This window comes from Procambarus clarkii, chromosome 5 (genome assembly GCF_040958095.1).
Source record: "Procambarus clarkii isolate CNS0578487 chromosome 5, FALCON_Pclarkii_2.0, whole genome shotgun sequence".
NCBI classification, from domain to species: Eukaryota; Metazoa; Arthropoda; class Malacostraca; order Decapoda; family Cambaridae; genus Procambarus; species Procambarus clarkii.
Genome location: NC_091154.1, coordinates 37,951,762 through 37,974,109, shown reverse-complemented (window position 1 = coordinate 37,974,109; position 22,348 = coordinate 37,951,762). Strand labels below are relative to the sequence as shown.

General features: G+C 42.4%; 1 protein-coding gene across 1 annotated transcript; it reads left to right on the top strand.

The window, feature by feature from the left end:
* The first annotated feature begins 6,023 nt into the window (after nucleotides 1-6,023).
* Nucleotides 6,024-6,815, top strand: LOC123753203 (mucin-21-like). The gene has a single exon (XM_045735193.2). It carries the CDS (start codon nucleotides 6,024-6,026, stop codon nucleotides 6,813-6,815), a length of 792 nt encoding a protein of 263 aa, XP_045591149.2.
* Nucleotides 6,816-22,348: the final 15,533 nt, after the last annotated feature.

Sequence of the window (22,348 nt, the reverse complement as noted above, 5' to 3'; positions counted from 1 at the left end):
TTTCTAAAACTCTCGAAAAAATTATTAATAATTCTTCAGTTTTTTGTTTTTTTTTTTTGTTTAAGGTCGATACTTCCAAAGGTTTCTTAACTTTCAAGTCAGATTGTCGAGTCTTCCTTGAAAGTTGTCGTGTAAGGAAGTCAGTCTCCCTCTACGGCACTTTCCAGTATGTGGCCACAAATATGTTTTTGTGCTTCAAGGCATAAACATCAATTTTTTTTTGTCGCATATGTCTTGGTCCGTAATGGCGCCTGTTTTATGGGTAGTTTCAGCTCAAACATGCAAGTTTTGTTGCCTCATTAACAAAAAACTGAACCAAGCAGCTTTCATTCTTTCAACAACAGCCTTCAAACACACTTTTTTTCCGACTCATTTTAGTTGATTGGGAACGCAGAATTGCCAAAAAAAAAACAATATAAATGAATTTTGTGACCTTGTCACAAAATTAGACGAAACAAAGGAGAAGTTAATATGAACAAAAGCCGAAGGATAAGGTAAGAAGATAACAAGTTTTAGTAAAGAGAGGAAAAGAACAAAGATAATTAATAAAGCATAAAAGAGAACAAAAAACAGAAAATACCCTTAATTATTTTTACCTTACACTCTTCACTCCCTTATACACTTACTGTTGTGTCTAGTACTTGCCTCTCCCACTCTCCCCCTCACTCCAGCACTCTCCCTTCTTCCCAGCACACACCCCTCACGCCAACACAACCCCATTAACCCAACACAATGTGATAGCCAAAACAGCGGGGTATATAGTTTCCCCCCCTCAGAACCAATTAATCTCATCCAATAGATGACAGTGTTAAAACTAGAGAATGCTGAATGGAGTAAGCTCCAAGCAGAGCAGTGAGGTCAGGGTCCGTGTCACTCAGGCGCCCGAGTGTGGAATCACAGTTACATTGCCAGATTGGGAAGTTGGCCAAGCAAGGTCATCCAAGACACTGAAGTAATAATCCCTTTCTTCATGCTAAAGCGTAGCTTTGAGCAACGCAGGTGCCACGGTGGGCCCAGGTGACGGGTGCCACGGTAGCCCCGAGTGATGGCGTATAGTGTGCCATACGCCAGGAGGATCTCGCATGCATCGAAGTGCCGGTACATCAACTGCCAGGCACGACGAACTGACGTCGGTCTAGAATGCTAAGTCATTGAGTGTGAGGAACCGGAACCTGGAGGACTGGTTCTCTCAAGGAGACATATGTGGCTCGAGGAGCTCCCCAGCCTCTTTAACTGTTGTGGAGTTGAACAATTCAGTGTTGGTATGTGTGTGTGTGTGTGTGTGTGTGTGTGTGTGTGTGTGTGTGTGTGTGTGTGTATGTGTGTGTGTGTGTGTGTGTGTGTGTGTGTGTGTGTGTGTGTGTGTGTGTGTGTGTGTGTGTGTGTGTGTGTGTGTGTGTGTGTGTGAGAGAGAGAGAGTGTGTGAGAGAGTGTGATAGTCGTGTGAGAGGCTCCTACTATGGCATAAGAGTCTGGCCACTCCGTCCATCACCGGCTCTTGCCTTCAGGAACGGCATGTCTCCAGCTGAGACTAACCAGGGGTGGTTATATCTTGAAGTTATCTTGAGATGATTTCGGGGCTTTTTAGTGTCCCTGCGGCCCGGTCCTCGACCAGGCCTCCACCCGCAGGAAGCAGCCCGTGACAGCTGACTAACTCCCAGGTACCTATTTACTGCTAGGTAACAGGGGCATTCAGGGTGAAAGAAACTTTGCCCATTTGTTTCTGCCTCGTGCGGGAATCGAACCCGCGCCACAGAATTACGAGTCCAGTGCGCTATTCACCAGGCTACGAGGCCCCCTACGAGGCCCCCTACGAGGCTTGTGAAATACAACGTGCGATATAACATCAGATAATAATACAATGCAGTTATAGAATAAGAGGGTAAATATTAGTGTGAAGTTTCTAGCGTTGGAACACTTGTCTCCTTACTCCAACGCGAGCCCCGTCTCTCTCCCAACACTATCCTCTCTTAATGCAACACCCACTAATATTCCATTAGTCCCTTACCTCCCTTTTAAAACACCCTCCCCTCCCTTCACCCCCTTCCCTCACAACCATCTATCCAACTAAAAACTTATATGCTAACTACCTCATTCAGGTGCCAAGAATGGCAGCTTGCATTCGTTAAGTGAGGTCTGGTACATGAGGGAGTCAGGAACACCCGTAGGGCCAGGCTGGGTTATGGTAGTACACACACACACAGGCAACCTTGGTGGTAAATGCGTTACTTATATAGTCAGTCCGTCCTCCCAAGGTTTCCCAACGTCCAGAAAACAGTCAGTGTAAAGTGTCCTCTCCTAACCTACCACAGGACCTAAAACAGGAAACGGGACAGTACAACAGTACTTTCGCGAGCCGGTTCTATTATTTTCTAGTACCACAATTTTTGGCCTTATGTACCGCATACAAGCGAAATGCAACGTTTTTAATTATTGGACAGGTTGATTTAGAAGTGTGTGCTTTGCAGGATCGAGGATTAAGCTCTTGGACTCCGCCATATCAACAACCTAATGTATTGACTTAGTAGGTATGGAGGACAGAGTGAAATACAGATTATCCTGAGCATCGCCAGGTGTTCAGGATAGTTCAATATAAAGCAAATTAGTCACTGAATTTGCTTACCTTGAGGTGCTTCCGGGGCTTAGCGTCCCCGCGGCCCGGTCGTCGACCAGGCCTCCTGGTTGCTTCCACACATTAATCCTCTACGGTCGCTCGCCGACGTCTCCACCAAGGTCGTGAGAGACTGCGTCAAGCCTTTTCATTCACCTAGTCAAGTCGTGTAGGAGTAAAATAACATAGTTTGGCAGCAGGAGAAACATATGAGAGTGTTATAGTTGCGTGGTGCGTATACAGGTCAGAGGTGAAGTAGGTCAAGGGCAGGTGTTGGCTGCCATCCCTTCCACCCCTCTGTTGGGCGTCGCAGAAAAGATGGGACGGGCGCGAAAAGGCGGAGGAGAGGGGATGGAATATGTAGGGGAATGAGAAAGAGAAATATAGAGAGCAATTAATGAAAACGTTGGATGAATGGGGTGGGTCATTCGAAAACGGGAGACTGCCTTGTCAGAGAAAACGGGAGTAAAGCCAGGGGGTGCTCGTCAGGAATATATTTAAATTCGCTTCAGAGCGAGGACCGCCCGGTGCTTACCTACAGCTCAAGGATACCAGCCAACAGGGCGACCAAGTTGCGCAAAGAGCCTCGTATCCGCCTCGTCCTGAGTTACGAGGTCTCCCAGTTTTCCTGGTCTAGATCGGACGGGTCATCCTCGCCTTGTGTGAAAGTTGTATTGACACTGGCGTATGGCCCAGTGAACCTGCGCCCTCTGGGGAGGCCGGGGCGTGTGTACTCACCTAATTGTGCTTGCGGGGGTTGAGCTCTGGCTCGTTGGTCCCGCCTCTCATCCGTCAATCAGCAGGTGTATAGGTTCTTGAGCCTACTGGGCTCTATCATATCTACACTTGAAACTGTGTATGGAGTCAGCCTCCACCACATCACTTCCTAATGCATTCCATTTGTCAGCTACTCTGACACTAAAAAAGTTCTTTCTAATATCTCTGTGGCTCATTTGGGCACTCAGTTTCTACCTGTGTCCCCTAATGTGTGTGCCCCTTGTGTTTGTGTGTGTGTGTGTGTGTGTGTGTGTGTGTGTGAGAGTGTGTACTCACCTGTTTGTACTAACCTATTTGTGCCTGCTGGATCGAGCATTGACTCTTGGATCCCGCCTTTCGAGCCATCGAAAGCTGCCAAAATGACTCCGGTCCTATTTCTCTATCATATCTACTTTTAAAATTATGAGTAGAGTTTGCTTCCACAACCTGCTTCTTAAGTGCAGTCCATTTTTCCACTACTCTCACGCTAAAAGAAAACTTCCAAATATCTCTGTGACTCATCTGAGTTTCCAGCTTCCACCCATGTCCCCTCGATCTGCTGTTATTCCGTGTGAACATTTCGTCAATTTCCACTCTGTCAATTCCCCTGAGTATTTTATGCGTTCTTATCATATTCTCCCCTCTCCCTTCTTTTTTCTAGTGTCGTAAGGCTCAGTTCCTTCAGGCGCTCTTCATACCCCATCCCTCGTAACGTTAGGACGAGTCTTGTTGCTAACGTCTGAACCTTTTCCAGTTACCTTACGTGTTTCTTTAGGTGGGGACTCCATGATGGCGCGGCATACTCTAAGACTGGCCTCACGTATGCAGTGTAAAGCGTCCTAAATGCCTCCTTACTTAAGTTTCTGAAAAATGTTTCAACTTTTCCCGCTGTAGAGTACGCTGCTGTCGATATCCTATTTATATGTGCCTCAGGAGTTAGATTAGGTGTTACGTCCACGCCCAGGTCTCTTTCTCGAATCGTCACTGGTAGGCAGTTCCTCAGGTGTGTGTGTGTACTCACCTATTTCACCTATTTTTGCTTGGGGGCGTTGAGCTTTGGCTCTTTGGTCCCGCCTCTCAACTGTCAACCGACTGGAGTACAGATTCCTCAGCCTACTGGACTCTATCATATCTACATTTGAAACTGTGTATGGAGTCAGCCTCCACCACATCACTTCCTAATGCATTCCATTTACTAATTACTCTGACACTGAAAAAGTTCTTTCTAATGTCTCTGTGGCTCATTTGGGTACTCATCTTCCACCTGTGTGTGTGTGTGTGTGTGTGTGTGTGTGTTTGTGTGTGTGTGTGTGTGTGTGTGTGTGTGTGTGTGTGTGTGTGTGCTTACCCTGACAATGGTCACGGGGACGCAAGATCCAGCTCTTCATACCCCGCCTACTAGCTTTCATGTACCTCTTTTGATATCAATAAACTTTCCTGATTTTAAAATTCCTTGCTGAACCTGACTTTAAAGTTCTAGGTGAAGGTGGCTTTTGCGACATTTTCTTTCAGTGCATTCCCCTTGTTGACCACTTGTAAGGGGAACTGGTTTTTTCATACATTTCTTCGACTGATTTGCATTTCCAGCTTCCTCCTATGTCCTCTTGTCCTACTTTTCCTACAATTTAGAACGCTCACTCCTTGTCTGTCTTGTCCCTTCCTCTCTGTGCCTTGTATGTTGTGATCATGTCCTCTCTGCTCAGTCTCCTGCGTTTAACTCTTCACTAATTGTGTTGATTACAGTTGTGAATTTAGGAAATAATAATGAAATAAGAGAATATACACTGGCACTCGATGTTGTGTTAGCGTGGATTCTAACACTGGTACTCACGATGCTGTCCATGTTGATATCTTGTCTGTGATGGCAGGTCATGCTGATGGCAGGTCATGCTGAACTCTTCACTCTCTGTGAAAGCATCGGTCGTGAACTCTTCCGCTGGTATCTTGGGCTGCTCAGAAAATATATAGCGTGTGACTTATTGCATGACTTGCGACTGGGTCTTAAGAGGCGATAAGGCAAGTTTTATTTGCTGAAGATTTTCCAAGGACCAAAATTCGAAAACTTTAGTTATTTTTTTCTTCGGCAGACTTAAGAACATGAACTTTGCTGGTGTGCTATTGCAACGATCTTATTCAAGACGATACCTGTGGGTCATTTTCTTGCAATAAAATGGAAAGACCACCTGGCTACTGCGAATGGGAGGTATAGCAAGAATTATTCTCCTGAAGAAACAACGCATCTTTGCTATTATATGAAGAATACTCCAAGGAGGTCGTCTCTCTTTCCATCTCTATCTTTCGAGATTCTTCTCACCAGCCGGAACTGAAAATGTTTGCATAAAACATGATCCGCCCGCGCCATGGACGATTAACTCGACTTAAGATTCACAAGTTGCAACACTTAAGATAGAGTGAGAGATATTTCTGTTGTCTAAGTTAATAGAGAAGAGCGCCCGGCTAATAAAAAATACAGAGATGGGGGTTTCTGCACACACACACACACACACACACACACACACACACACACACACACACCACACACACACACACACACACACACACACACACACACACACACACACACAAGTAATAATCTTATTTTTTTTTAATTTTATCCTTTACCTCTTGAAAGATAAAGTTCAGTTTGGTCTGACAAATGGCTATTGAAGTTGATATAAAAATACTGGCTAGTAGTGGTGCCACGGTGGCCAGTAGTGGTGCCACACTGGCTAGTAATGGTGTCATATTGGCTAGTAATGGCACCACAGTGACAAGTAATGGTGCCACAGTGGCTAGTAATGGTGCCACAATGGCTAGTAGTGATGCCACACTGGCTAGTAATGGGGCCATACTGGCTAGTAGTGATGCCACACTGGCTAGTTATGGTGCCACACTGGCTAGTAATGGTGCCACAGTGGCTAGTAGTGGTGCCACAGTGGCTAGTAGCGGTGTCACACTGACTAGTAGTGGTGCCACACTGGCTAGTAGTGGTGCCACACTGGCTAGTAATGGTGCCACACTGGCTAGTAGTGGTGCCACACTGGCTAGTAATGGTGTCACACTGGCTAGTAGTGGTGCCACACTGGCTAGTAACGGTGCCACACTGGCTAGTAACGGTGCCACACTGGCTAGTAGTGGTGCCACACTGGCTAGTAGTGGTGCCACACTGGCTAGTAGTGGTGCCACACTGGCTAGTAGTGGTGCCACACTGGCTAGTAGTGGTGCCACACTGGCTAGTAGTGGTGCCACACTGGCTAGTAATGGTGCCACAGGGCCGTTGCCCGGCCCTGTGGATGTTCCAGAGGGGGCCCCTGTGGTGTTGCCTCCTGACCTGTCACCTCCTGTGGTGCCACCCACTGGGTTACCCCCAGCTGTGTTGCCGGCCCCCGTGCAGCTGACCCGTTCCAGGGGGTATGATTGCCCGTCCGAAGGGTGTCGTCCCGATTGAGGATCTGACTGCTTTTTTTTACTACTCCCCGGCCGCCCGTCATGTGGGAGCGGGTGGCGCCGCTTCCCCTTTGCCCAAATACTATTTGGGTTCCTCGTGTGCGTACCTTCGTGTCCGAGGTTCCGGATATTATGGTGCACCCTTCTGAGCGTTATCCTCATGATGAGCAGCCTGAGATGTGACTGCGGAAGTGTTCGAACGTCTACAGTTGTGAGTCGTGTGTAAACCGTTTTTCATTCATAAACAGGGGGTTTGGTGGGTGCATGGAATCACTTTTGGGTTGAAACCGAAACTGAAATCGGTTTCAACCCTTTTATACTGTCGTAGCTCAGTCGATTAAGGCAGTGTCTGGGATGCTCCCGGACGCAGGTTCGAATCCTCGTCACGGCCCTTGTGGATTTGTTCACTTTTGGGTCTTCGTTTGGAGGACGGGCTGCATTAGCATCGTGGAATCGATTCATATTGCTAATATGAGCCGCGAGTCAGGCAACTCTGAGTCCTCAACTCTTTTGTTTACATATTATTTTCATCTTCGGGAAGGTGGTTGTCAGGTCTTTCATATCTTTTGACAAAGATAAGTCTTGGAGATATGGCGAATAAGTCTTGGACTTATTAGAATATATAAATATTGTTTTACAACTTTAAACGTTTGCACGTATAGAAAAATAAAGATTACATCTATTATCTTGTGATATTTGTCCTCATTAGTAACGTGTTTTTATATACCTACTATATAGATGCCACACTTGTGACAGGTAAAAACATTCTTTTTTGGAAAAACAGCACCATTTGTTGCACGTAAAAGCAACACATGCTATACTAAATATGTTATGATTTCATTTCAATCTTTTCAATTGCATTGATAAAATAAATTTTCATAGATTTCGATTTATTTTCATTTTGATTGAATTATTTTGTGTGACATTGCGTTGGAATTGAGCTGTGTTGTTTACCATACCGTTCATCTCTTGAGTATAGTTTATTTTTTATATTATCGTTGTTTTTCATTTCGTTTTTTTTTTAACTGTTCTTATTTTTCAGTGATGGGAACATCAGTTCATTTGGGAACACATCGGACGAGGGAGGGTGGGGGGGGGGGGAAATGGTGGGGGATAACGAGGAGACGGGAGTGGGAAATGGTGGGGAGGACGAGGGGACGGGGGAGAGGGAAATGGTGGGGAGGACGAGAGGACAGGGGAGTGGGGGCTGGTTGGGAGGACGTGGGGACGGGGGTAGTGTAGAATAGTGGGGAGGACAAGGGGACAGGGGAGTTGCACGTTGCTGTGGCTCAGCAACATGTATGCATAGCTGAGCCACAGCAACGCGTGGCCGGGTACAGCTAGTTACAAATAAATTCAGATGAAAAAAAAGAGTAATTTACATACGAACATGAAACTAATGTCCACGTTCTGTAACAGACTTCCCAAAAATCCTCAAAGAACAGAACAGAATGCCTATACGATATTTAGGAAATGAAAACATATATTTTGTAAATTTGATTGGTTTTAATACCAATTGTAAATACGTATGTTAAGAGAATATCAACTCTAGCCTACCACTCACGGACTCAGGAACAAGCAGGCGCCCTAACAGAGCCAGTATATCTTTCGAGCGTTGACCCGTGATGACCTACCCTGGACAAAGAGAATCCCTTTACGAGCGTTTATCTCAGCCAATTAAACACCTGGCCTGCAGTTGAGCCATGACCTTTGACGTCATAACGCAATCCGTGACTTTAGGAAGTGGTTATGGCGAGATTTGTTGGCTATCGGGAGGAAATTATCTGGTGGAAGAACCAAGCTATTACGACTATATAGCACTTGGAAGTGGTCAGGATAAGGATTTCGGCTAAGACGGGAGGGAATGGAATGGTGCCCAACGCCTTGGACAGTCGGGGATTCTACGCCGACCTGCATGAAGCAAATCCGTCGTCCTACCATTTGCTGTTTTAGATTCAGCTACTCGGAACAAAAAGTTCCAAGCAGCACGGGCTATGCTGCAAACCCGTCCTCACACTAGGCTGTTTCAAGCAGCGGCCATCCTCCCCAGACGCATTCATCAATTTTAACATACTGTGTATTAAAATTGGGTTTGTTCTCATATATAAATTAATATTATTATACATAAAAATTCTATTAGGCGTGAGTTAGGTTAGGTTAGGTGTTTAGGTTCAGTTGGTGATTATTTGTATTTGAAGTACGGGGGTGAAACATTTATAGAATTGTGGTTCGAACAGGGAACGTGAACGAAGCACTTGTTTCGGAAGTGTTCGGGAGTCGTCAGTGTCGAGTCGTGTGTAAACCACTTTTCATTAAAAACACAGGGGGTTTGGCGGCTGGATTAACGAGCTTGGATCTTTTCTTGCGAGTACGGGCTGTCTGGTGCAGCCCGTCCTCTCATACAAAGATCGTTCGTAGTCCTAAGGATCCAGGTTCGATTCCCGGTCGAGGTGGAATCAAATGGGCAGAGTTCTGTTCACCCTGATGCCTCTATTCACCTAGCAGTAAATAGGTACCTGGGAGGTAGATAGCTGCTACGGGCTGCTTAATGGGGATGTGTGCTAGAGAGAAATATATGTAGTAGATATACAAGAGAAAGAAATAGATTGGTTAGAAAGGCGGAATCGAAGAGCCTAGAGCAGCAAGTTTTTTCTTTCAGCACCTCAGTGTCGCGGTCCAAAGGGGTAATGCCCGCTGCGTCCTCGGTTCCTGCCCAGCGTCGGAGGAGTTCGAAGAAATCTACAGCCTCTAGGAAACAAGCTTCCTCTTATGTTCTCTTAATGTTAATTTTTTGGTAAACAGTCATATATGTAACTGTATAACCTTGCATAATAAAGTGCAAAAAAAAAGTGGGTGATAGGAGAAGTGAACACTCATACGTATTCAGAATTAAATGGCAAGTTTTTCTCTGAATGCTCTGTGTTCCCTTCTTTGAGGCAATCGTATCGTATCGTAATCGGATCGTATAGGCAATAGCTCAATTCTGCAGACACAAATAGTAAATAGTAAAATACACACACACACACACACATACTCCACCTCGTTAATACACCGACAACTAGAAGCGACGAATATCTCATACAGGAGGCATTGGATAACAGCTGAGGTATCCGCCTTATCTGAGCAGTAAATATCTACGCCTGAAATGATCCTGTTATCTGGACGTCCGGATACGTAATTTGATGCTCTCATGCCAGAAAGAAGTGAGGACATTTGTCTTGCTAATACTTAAAGAGGAGAGGGTGAGAAGAGTGTGTTCTTATCTCTCCTTCTCATCCTTCCTGTTTTATTTTATTGTGTTGTTTATTCTCTATTTCCCCTGTCTCCTTCCTTTCAAATATTTGTGAAAATAACTAAATTGGCTTCTTATACATTAAGAAAAACTGTTTACTTGGCTTGCTTTGATTTAGTATGTTAAAAAATAAAATTGTAATGGGTTAACAATAATTAAAAACAAATTTAATACAGTAAAAATGTAATTTTTAATGCTCTCGCGCGTTGTATGCTTGCTCCAGAGAGCTAGTTCTGGAGCATAGATGCAAACCTCAGGAAGCAATAATCAAAACTCAAACCAAACCATCTACCCTTTCTTTCTCAGTGGAAAATAAGGCTAAGTTCAGTTTTCCATGAAAGATCTCATTTGTGAGTTTTGAGATGTTAAACACCCTTAGGATCTGGTAATGAGAGACTTAGACGAGAGAAGCTAATTATCTAGCAGGAAGTACTCGTAACATCTGTCGTATGGCATATAATAATACAGTATGTCATATAATGACATACGGTAATAACTTATAATGCTAAGAATCTTACCTCCACGTGTACATAGCGTATGACTTATACGCTATGGTATTCGTGCCTTGACTTGGATGGGGAAGGGGGGAATAGGATTTATATTTGATGCCTTCGTAAAGTATACATAGGGTACTCTACCCTAGGGAATAGTACTACCCTGGGGTACACTACCCTGAGGTACAGTACCTTTAGATACTTTATCCTGAGGTAAACTATCCTTGGGTACAGTACTCTGAGGTACAGTACCTTGGAGTACATTACCCTGAGATACAATACCTTGAGGTGCAGTACCCTGAGGTAAACTACCCTGGGGTACAGTACCTTTGGGAAAACTACCCTGAGATACAGTACCTTGAGGAACACTGCTCTGAGGTACAGTACCCTGGGATACAGTACCTTGAGGAACACTGCCCTGAGATACAGTACCCTGGGATACAGTACCTTGAGGAACACTACCCTGGGGTACAGTACCCTGGGATACAGTACCTTGAGGAACACTGCCCTGAGGTACAGTACCTTGAGGAACACTACCCTGAGATACAGTACCCTGAGATAAGGTACCTTGTGGTACACTACAGCGAGGTACACTTGCGTTTATGATGTGTTCGTGTGAGAAACCATAGTTGATGGCAGTCTTGTGTGTTCTGTTACTTACAATTTTTTCGATGAATTTTGTCTATTATATTTAGATGAATTTATTATATATATATAGATTTTCATACATTTAAATTTGTTACAATTCCCTAGAAGACTCGCTATGTAAAACTTTAATTTTTAGGTATCATTTGTTTTCACATTCTTTATGAACCCTGTAATATTTTAAATAAATGTTTACGCATAGATTAATTTGCGTTTTCACTATAGTCAGCATACAATCGTCATAAGATACCGCTTAGAAACACCCGTCAACGCTAAGCATAAAGCAACACAGGCAACAGAATTCACAAGGCAACGCAAACCGGCATTTAAAAACATTAAGCAACACAAGCAAACTATCATTAACTTCAGGAGAAGAGGTCAGGTCAGGAGGACATTTACGAGGGCGAGTTATGCTCTTGAGTTGTAAATCACCTGTTTTTCTGCAGGATGATCCGGTAAGCCTTGGCTCTTCTTGGTGAGAGGAAGCTGCCACACACACACACTCAAGGTTTCTCTCCCTCCCTCCCTCCCCCTCTCTCTCTCTCTCTCTCTCTCTCTCTCTCTCTCTCTCTCTCTCTCTCTCTCTCTCTCTCTCTCTCTCTCTCTCTCTCTCTCTCTCTCTCTCTCTCTCTCTCTCTCTCTGTCTCTCTCTCTCTCTCTCTCTCTCTCTCTCTCTCTCTCTCTCTCTCTCTCTCTCTCTCTCTCTCTCTCTCTCTCTCTCTCTCTCTCTCTCTCTCTCTCTCTCTTTGTCTTATAATATATGTAATTATCTCGTTTATTTATTTCTGTACTCTCATTCTCGTGGTTTAAGTGGCAGAACAAATTTATTTCAATCAATCAATGCCTCTTAATATATCACATTACCTCAACTACAGCCGCCATCTTTGCCGAGCGATATGCTTCGATAGGTGAATTCTTGAATAACCACATGACGTGAGGTCAAGTTAACTGTTAACTATAGTCAAGTTAACACCGCTACAGTTAACTGTGGAGAAAAGGTGCGACTTAAGTGGTTACCTTTTAATGATGGTCACTAAACTGATGTGCAAAAATGTAGAAGATGAAGTAAATATTTACCATGATGTAAACTGACAACCTGTATTGTTCTTCTTCTATAAATACCATTCACAACTTTTCCCCCTTAATAAATAATCCGGTTAAGATTACTACTTGGTCATCGTTGAAATCTCCGAGTGCAATTGTTCATTCTACAAATAATTTTCGAGCTTGCGTCGTCTTTGTAGGTCATTAAATTTATATACAGAAAACTATACAAATATTGTATCAATTTTTCATTCACCTCGACTGTATGGGTCTCGAACCCATACATGTGTTAGGGTTCGAGACATTTATAGTACATTTATATGTACATACAATATGTATGTACATACACTTTATATGTATTTGTATGTACATATACATGTACATACAATACTGTACATTTATACTGGTCTTAAGCGTTTTCATTTAATTCATAAAAAGATTGTTAATTCATAAAAGATTGTTATGCCTAAAAAATATAAAAATCATACATACCTATTGTATTATGTTTTGGATTTTTGTTTCAGATATTTGTTGACAGGGTAACTATCTGTGTCGTTTCATAAAAATGTGTTATTAACGAGAAAATGATTATCTGTGGCAAATTACAGCTTCGGCCGTAAGGTTGAGAGTTTGGGAGTATTGACGAGTTGATCTCGTCATTGATCACCGGTAAGTGTGGATCACTATTATTCTTCCATCACACTTTGGCCTGATCTTTCTTGTTGCCATTAGAGTAAACAGAATTGGATGAGGTGTGTCTCTCAATCTTTCAAGTTCTATTTCCCTCTCTCTATTTTGTGTTGCGTTGTCTTTTTAGACTGTGGTCGCTATCATTCTCTCCTCTCTCTCTCTCTCTCTCTCTCTCTCTCTCTCTCTCTCTCTCTCTCTCTCTCTCTCTCTCTCTCTCTCTCTCTCTCTCTCTCTCTCTCTCTCTCTCTCTCTCTCTCTCTCTCTCTCTCTCTCTCTCTCTCTCTCTCTCTCTCTCTCTCTCTCTTTCTCTCAACCACAGATCTGTCTTTCTTTTTCCTTCACTTCCGTAACTTGCACTCTCTGAGTCGACGCGATGACGCCCAAGTCAGATTTCTGAAACCAGCAATTTCTTATATTGGGAGGAAATGCCTGTGTAGCAGAGGAGGTGTAATAGGCGGCCGTAGATGCAAATTGGGTTATTATCTACCTAGCAAATTTGATGCCAAGCGCTGGATAGCACAACATGAGTTGCAAGACATTGGGAAATTATAATTTGGGGTGAAATCGTTTATATTATTATGATAAACGAATTCCATGAGATGTGGACAAAATTGTAGGTCAGCTTTTTGTTATCTTGATTGGGTTTAAGAATTTGTTGACATTAAGTTTACTGAGTTATTTTTAAATATTCAGTGATTGTTTTGTCGACATATAAGAAAGTTGGATTAAAAGGGATAACTATTAGTATAACGAACTGGAATTACGTAAAGAAATACATCAATTTTACTGGATTCCTCACAATAATACCAAGTTGTGTATCTCATTTCTAATACTTTCGTTAATATTCTTCATGTATGAATATACATTTTGCATTTTTGTCTTGTGAAAAACTTGTGAAGAGGTTATGTAAGGTTATTCTTGTGCTATTCACCTTAACCTTATGCTATTGTCATATATTAATGTATGATTATAACAATATAATTAATTGCAGAATGCTTATTGACCCATGAAAGGCAGCTCCTATTTATATCACCACTTGAAACAAGGCAGTGACTCCAAATCCCTTATGTTACCCTGGTAATCAGCCTCATAAATCTACAAACCTAGTTCCAAACTAGTATACCTACTGTTCGGAATCAAAACATCTAATTTTGACCCGTTGTTTTGTGCTCTATTTCATTATTTTAGTGCAGAAGAAAATGATGGATTTAGATCATGATAAATTGCATACGGAAATTATTTGAAATTGTATATATATATATAAATATATATATATATATATATATATATATATATATATATATATATATATATATATATATATATATATATATATATATATATATATATATATGTATATATATATATATATATATATATATATATATATATATATATATATATATATATATATATATCTGTGTGTGTGTGTGTGAGTGTGTGTGTGTGTGTGTGTGTGTGTGTGTGTGTGTGTGTGTGTGTGTGTGTGTGTGTGTGTGTGTTTACTAGTTGTGTTTTGCGGGGGTTGAGCTTTGCTCTTTCGGCCCGCCTCTCAACTGTCAATCAACTGTTTACTAACTAATTTTTTTTTTCCACATCACACACACACACCCCAGGAAGCAGCCCGTGACAGCTGACTAACTCCCAGGTACCTATTTACTGCTAGGTAACAGGGGCACTTAGGGTGAAAGAAACTTTGCCCATTTGTTTCTGCCTCGTGCGGGAATCGAACCCGCGCCACAGAATTACGAGTCCTGCGCGCTATCCACCAGGCTACGAGGCCCCTACACTGTGTGTGTGTGTGTGTGTGTGTGTGTGTGTGTGTGTGTGTGTGTGTGTGTGTGTGTGTGTGTGTGTATAACTTTAGACACTCACACCCACCAGGGGACTCGAACACTGGCCATCAAGATGGCAGGTACGCACTTGTATCCACTACACCATACTTCAGAGCCCTAAAGAGGTGGGAATTCCGGGGTATTTAACCAACCAGATATCCCATCCTCTCCAATCAGTACCGCTCCTGTGCCAGGTAAGTCCACTACGGGCTCACCATAGCCTGTGCTACTTGCCCCGCTCCTTTGGCAGGTAAGTTATGGGCTCACCATAGCCCGTGCTACTTGGAACTTGTTCTGAGTAGCTGAATCTATAACAACAACCCATCCTCTCCAGGCAATGAGACAGTGAGGGATCTCTCGCGTTTCTGTCGCGATCTCATGCGAAACATCCCTCACTGTCTCATTGATATATCTATATATATATAAATATATATATATATATATATATATATATATATATATATATATATATATATATATATATATATATATATATATGTAAGGACAAGACAAGAACATATCGATGCCAACACAGAAGACAATGTCCAACATAATAGGCCAATTACACTGGATTAATCTTTGTGTTTAGATAGGAGCTGCCTCGTATGGGCCAATAAGCCTTCTGCAGTTACCCCTATGTTTCACCTGACATATATATATGTATATATATATATATATATATATATATATATATATATATATATATATATATATATATATATATATATATATATATATATATATATATTTATATATATATATATATATATATATATATATATATATATATATATATATATATATATATATATATATATATATATACTGTTTTGTGCAAGGTTTTTCTTCTGACTGAACTTCCTGGCTAATCAGAATAATGATATTTCAGCTCTCGAAACGTTGTGAAGAACCTGTGAAAAGGTTTGATTCGGTGTTCGGTTTAAGGTCTATCAAGCTCTCTCTTAAATCTGTTGTTGTACGTTTATTAATGCCGCCACAAGAACTTGCTGGTCAACCTTGCAAGTATACATTTGTCCTGAAAATTGTCCAGGACTCAAATAAAGTCTCAGTGTATATGCACCGAGGAGATGACTATACCTCTCAGTGTATGTACAGTGAAAAGAAAATGGGTACACTTCTCGGTCTGTATATAGATCTTATCAACCCCCCATCTCCCACCTCATTCCCCCTTCCTTGTGCTCTCCATTACTAATACCCCTTCCTCCCCATCACCCACTCCGCTGCCCCTCAAAGGATAGCGGAGGAAGCCTGAAATGTAAGTCTTGAGCGGGTTCCTTATGTCACACATCAATGCAGAGAGGCGTTGGTGACTCATACTTCAACGATGGTGGGGATGATGGTGATGATAGTGACGATGACGGAGATGGATGGATGGATGATGATAATCGTAGTAATGATGGTGATGAATATGACAGTGAAGATAATGGAGATGGTGCTGGATGGATGGATAATGATAATCGTAGTAATGATGGTGATGAATATGACAGTGAAGATAATGGAGATGGTGCTGATAGCTGTGATGTCTATAGCCTTGAAGACCACAGTGATTATACCAGTGATCTGGTCTGTCTGTTTTCGCCTCCCATATTCCTTCTAGTCTACCCTTATTCCCTCTATCTCTATCTTTCCCCGCCCCCACCCTTCGCTTCCTGACTCTATTCCCTATTGCTTTTCCCCTCTTCTCACCCAAACCAGTACCGCATTCTCACTATATAACCCTTTATTCTCTTCCCCCCTTCGTGTCTCCCCCCTTCAACCCCCACTAAACCCTTCATAACCTTGACCAATGTCAGTACCCGTGCAACAGACAGATGGCATACCTTGTTACCCCGGCAACCAGTTTGATGAGGGGGAGGTGGAGGGGATGGAGAGGGGGGGAGGTTAAATAGGCTAGAGGGAAGAGGAGGAGGAGGAGGAGGTAGGAGAGATGAGAGGGATTTACTGTGGTGTCTTCTTCTATGGTATGACCTTTGACGTCTTTGGCTGAAAAGACCCACACACACAAAAAAGAGGGGAGTGGGAGCAGAGTGCGATAAGTGGCGGAGGGAAAGTGAAAGAGGATTAGTAGTTGATAATTATATTATAGAGTGAGGTAAAAAAAAATAAAAGGCTTCTGCTAGTGGGGTTGATCCTGCTGTTACTGCTATGGAGTTGTTCCTACTTGTGTTTCTGCTGCTTCTGCTGTCGTTGGTGATGCCGCTGATGCTGCTGAGTGGAGGGGAATGCGAGTAGGAGCAGACAGGTGGGAAGCGAGTATGAGAGTTGGTGAGAAATAAAGATATTGTGGCATAGATGAGGTTGTTTAGGTGGAAGACTGTGCGTAGAGACGCTCATGTAGAAGGGAGAATATGGACCGTAGAAGCCGGAGTATCTACGATCTCTCTGTAATTTATTTTGTCACCTTGACTAATTTCTTCATGGTGTTTTCTATATTGAAGTACATGGACATTTATAAACAAAAAAATGCACGCACTTTGACGTTGTCAGAACTAACGATCGACCTCCGTTACCCCCTGTGCACAGTCTTAAGACTGTTAACGCAAGATAACTTCCCCAGTTCACACAGCACGAAGATGTAGAGAGTAACTCACAATAATGTGGCTGAAAAATTAGACACATGACGTTTCGGTCCAGGAGGGGACTGAAACGTCGTCATTTGAGATATATACAAAAGTTGTTACATTTTTGTACAGCCACTAGTACGCGTTGCGTTTCGCGCAGGTCACTGGAATACGATCCCCGCCGCGAAGAATCGTTTTTTCATCCAAGTACACATTTTACTGTTGCGTTAAACAGAGGCTACAGTTAAGGAATTGCGCCCAGTAAATCCTCCCCGGCCAGGATACGAACCCATGACATAGCGCTCGCGGAACGCCAGGCGAGTGTCTTACCACTACACCACTGTATTTTCATTTATTGTTAGATGTGTGGGTTGGACGTCTATCTAATGTACATGTCCTCTGCCCTCAGCGACTCAGATCACATAGAATGTACACATTCCATCAGGAGTTTTGGCCAAAACTTTCCCAGGAATTGTGTAATGAAAACCATAAAATATATCGGATTTATGTTTTAAAATGCGTTAAAATTTGTTTTAAAATAAAAAATTATGTTTTAAAATCTTCTCGTAACAAATATAATGAATTTCATTCACCCAAGAAAAGTATGTGCTTATATCAGGTTCCATTTCGAAGTATATTTGCCTCGTCAGATATACAGTTCATTTTTTTTTAGTCTCTAATACTTACTCCCTTACCCTTTGTCAGCGACCAGTTTCTATCATTTTCCCACTATTTTTATCCCTCTTCTATTTGTTTCTTCCTCTCTTTATCCTCTTCCATTTTCCTTCTCCCTGTCTTTATCATCCGTTTTCTTCTCTTCAATATCATCCGTTTTCTTCTCTTCTATATCATCCTTCTTCTCTTCACTTCTTTCTTTACATAACAAATTTTTGTATTGCAACAATATTGGACGTCTGGACAGTCTCTCCGGGAGATGAATCTTCCGTCGTGTTTGTTGGAGGTTTTGATACAGTCTTAAGCTCCTAAGTCTCCACCATTTAGCTGGCAATAATGACCACTTTCGTCTCACCAACTTAGACTAAGCCAATAATATTATTATACATTGTGATAAGAATACAGGTTGAGCATTGAGCAAACTATAGACAACTTCTTTTCTATACATTTAGTTTATGTTTGCAGATCTTTCGAGGTATTTTGGAACTGTGTAAAGACGATTGACACAGCACTTGTTCAGGTGCAATTGTGTGTGGAACAAGGAGGAGTAGGAGGAGGAGTAGGGCAAGATTTTTTTCTGAGGTACCCCAAGGAGGGCGCCAGGAGTGGGGGCATCACTATAGATGTACGGAGAGGGTATCGTACCCCCTACCCACCAGGAGGTATCGGTGGGTGTAGTGTACCACAGAGGCTTGGAATTCCCTCCACGCCGGAGGGGAAGCCTTGTTCTGCTTGGTCAGCTCCTTGTCCCAGACCTCTCGTAGTTCACTGTGACCTTGATCTTTACTTTCTCTGTCCGTCTGCACATTTGCGGGTGTATTTTACTGTACTAGTTCACCCTTTTGGTGTAGTTTTGTACATTACTGTTGTCGTGTCTTCTTTGGTTAGCCCATGTACATTTGTGTATCATCATTGGTAACCCCACGTACATTTATGTGTATCTTATGGTCTTCGCGTGTACACATATGTGCCACCTCTAGTCTTACATGTACAGTCATGTGTCACTCTTCTGGTACTCCCACGTACACCTATGTGTCACATCTGACCTCCCCATGTACACCTATGTGTCACATCAGCCCTCCCTATGTACACCTGTGTGTCACATCTGACCTCCCCCATACACTTATGTGTCATATCTGACTTCCCCATGTACACCTATGTGTCATATCTGCCCTCCCCATATACACCTGTGTGTCACATCTGACATCCCCATGCACACCTGTGTCACATCTGACCTCATATACACCTATGTGTCACATCTGCCCTCCCCATGTACACCTATGTGTCACATCTGCCCTCCCCATATACACCTGTGTGTCACATCTGACATCCCCATGCACACCTATGTGTCACATCTGACCTCATGTACACCTGTGTGTCACATCTGCCCTTCCCATGTACACCTATGTGTCACATCTGACTTCCCCATGTACACCTGTGTGTCACATCTGACCTCCCCATACACCCATATGTCACATCTGGCCTTCATATATACACCCAAGTGCTCCTGAGGATGAATCTGGAATTACTGATCTTAACTAATTATTTATGTGAATCTTATAAAAGTATTTTTGTGTCTTAAATAAATTGTTGTATAATATTAAACGAGACGTTAATTTTTCGAAGTGAAAGTTAGGCTCTGCTTGATAAACCGGTTTGGCAGAAAATGGCCTTCTCATCTTGTGCTTTGGTTGTTAATGTTGGGCTTGAAGCATTTGAAGACAAAAGCCTGGACAATTATGAGAAATTTAGGCTTCTTGAGCCAGCTTAAGTGCATCGTGGGTATCTGGTTAGGGAGTTTCCTCTTGTATACAGCTTTGGAACGCGTGGTTGCAGGGGAGTTATGTGTCTTAATAAGATGGTGGAAGGCGGGATTGGTGGTGGTGGTGGTAGGTGGTAGTGGTGGTGGAAGGTGGTGCTGGTAGTGATAGAGGAGGTTGTGGTGGTGGCTGCAGTTGTGGTGATAGTGGTAGTGGTAGTTATGATGATACTTGATAGTTGGAGGGTGGTGGTAAATGGAAGTGGGTAGTGGTGGTGCTGGTAGATGGTAGTGTTTGTGTACAGTGGTAGTGACGGTGGAAGAAGCGGTGTCTCAGCTTAGACACTGTCTTTGTTAATTAGTATATACCTCTCAGTATACGGTAATAGTGTTAATGGTACTTAGTATTGATAGTGGTAGTGGTGGTGGTAGGTGGGGGTGGTAGGTAGTAGTAGTAGTGGTGTATGGTAGTGGTGGTGAAATTAGTAATGGTGGTATTGGTTGTGGTTTTGTTGGTAGTGGTACAATTAGTGGACTTAGGAGACTTGAAGTCCATTTACTTGTTCTGTAGTAACTGGCGCATTATGTTTTCTTTGTCGCATTTAACCTTGAATTTATGGATAGAGATGGTTTCTACAACTTCTTCTTTCAGTTCAATTAACTTGATGACCACCCATAGAAAATCCAAATATTTCCCATGTTTCGTAACTCTCTTGCGTTTCCGACTTCAAATTATGTCTTTTTGACCTATTTTCCTCCCAGTTTAAACACTATCCTTGGTAATTAGTATATACCCCCTCAGTATTTTGTATGTAGTGATCATGTACCGACTGTTTCTTCTCTTAGTGATAGTTGTAAGATTGAGTTCCGATGAGGTCATCGCAGCTTCGTCTACTGAAGTCTTGTTGGGAATCCACTTAAGCTGTTGAACTTTTTAGGTTACATTTTGTCTTTCAAGGATTGTGGATTCCATGCTGATGCTGCATACTCGAGCACCGGTTTCACATAGATTGTTGAAATTGTTTTGAAAGTGCCCTTATTTTTTGTTTCTAAATGCCTTTTTATTGTCTGACATTAGACTGCCAGATCTATCTCCATGGCTGTAAACTTCCAAATCTATCTATATGGCTCCATGGTGATAGACCGATCAGCTAGCTTTGGACATTCTATTCCCATAGAGTTTCTCTTAGTTCAAATATTACAGGCATATTCCACTGCAACTGTAACTCTCATGGGGAGATATTTCAAGGTACAGATTTGAAGCCAGTCTATCAAGGACATTCTAAGCGTAGATAGTGATACATCAGTCATGCTCTCGCTCCAAGTAATGCAATTAGAGAAGCTTTAAGCGTTCCCGGTAGTTTAAGCACTTGTCAGAATAAATGTGGGCAAATTACACCAGCCTCAAAATGGGTCTATAATATATGTAACAGCATTTCAGTCAAGAGACTGCAAGTGCCTTGTAACTTATCGTAATTACCGTGGTATCTCTTGATAGTTTCCTGTACTTGAGCATATCATTTGTACTCTTGTTGTGGAGATTATATTATTGTCGTCCTCCAACATCAGATCGTCCAGCAGGGTTACTGTAGAGATCAAGAAGGGAGTATACATACAGAGAGATGGACATACACTCCACACTGTGGGTGTATGTACACTGAGAGTTTAATTTTGTCGTGAACATGGTTGTGGCCTGAAGTATACATGCTGGTTGGTCTGTTAGCGAGTATCACTGTAGTAATAACCCTTCTAAACGATGATAAGCCTTAAGCACAGCACCAAACCAAACCTTGATGTAACACACTACTTTATGGATGTCCATTTAAATCCCAATGTCCTAAAAAAATTGAAACTTGACCTCATAGACAGATAATGGAGTACCAGATGTCCTTTATAACCCACGAAATTTATTATTGTGTTTAAAACATCTTTCAATCCAACAATAATAGTTGGATTTCTCCCATCTTTTTGCTTCTTCATTTTAAGCATCATGTTAGACAGTTCTCATACCGAAGCAAGGAACTGCAATCAACTGTATCGGTGCTTCGAAGCAGCGAGTCAGACGGATACTTGCGGCTCCTGACGGCAGTCTGAGACTCTGGAGGATATTTGACCTTTGCAGTTCCCGGAAAGGTTGGTATAGAGGCTTTCCCGTGGTCAGTCTTGATGGCACATGGATTGGTTATTATTTTTAAAGCCGCATCAGTAGTGAGAGCTCACGACACGACAACATTGCTTTGTCCTCCCCCGTGACGCGAACCATGTGAGTTATAACTCGTGGGATGTTTAGGCAGTGTTGCAAAGCTATGTGTCAGAGCTAAATGTTTAAACGAAAGACTAACGATGAGCAAGAACAAGTATAGAGAGTTAAATCTCTCGTGATGGTGATAATGTTAAGTGTTAAATAACATTAAATAGTGATAGTTAACGAACTATTGGTCGTTTACTAAATTGTAATTCGATGACTCTATAATCAAGTATACATATACATTTAACATACATACATTCATATTTTACA

Coding starts and splice junctions, on each gene's coding strand:
- LOC123753203 (XM_045735193.2), top strand. CDS start 6,024: ATGGCTATTGAAGTTGATATAAAAATACTGGCTAGTAGTGGTGCCACG.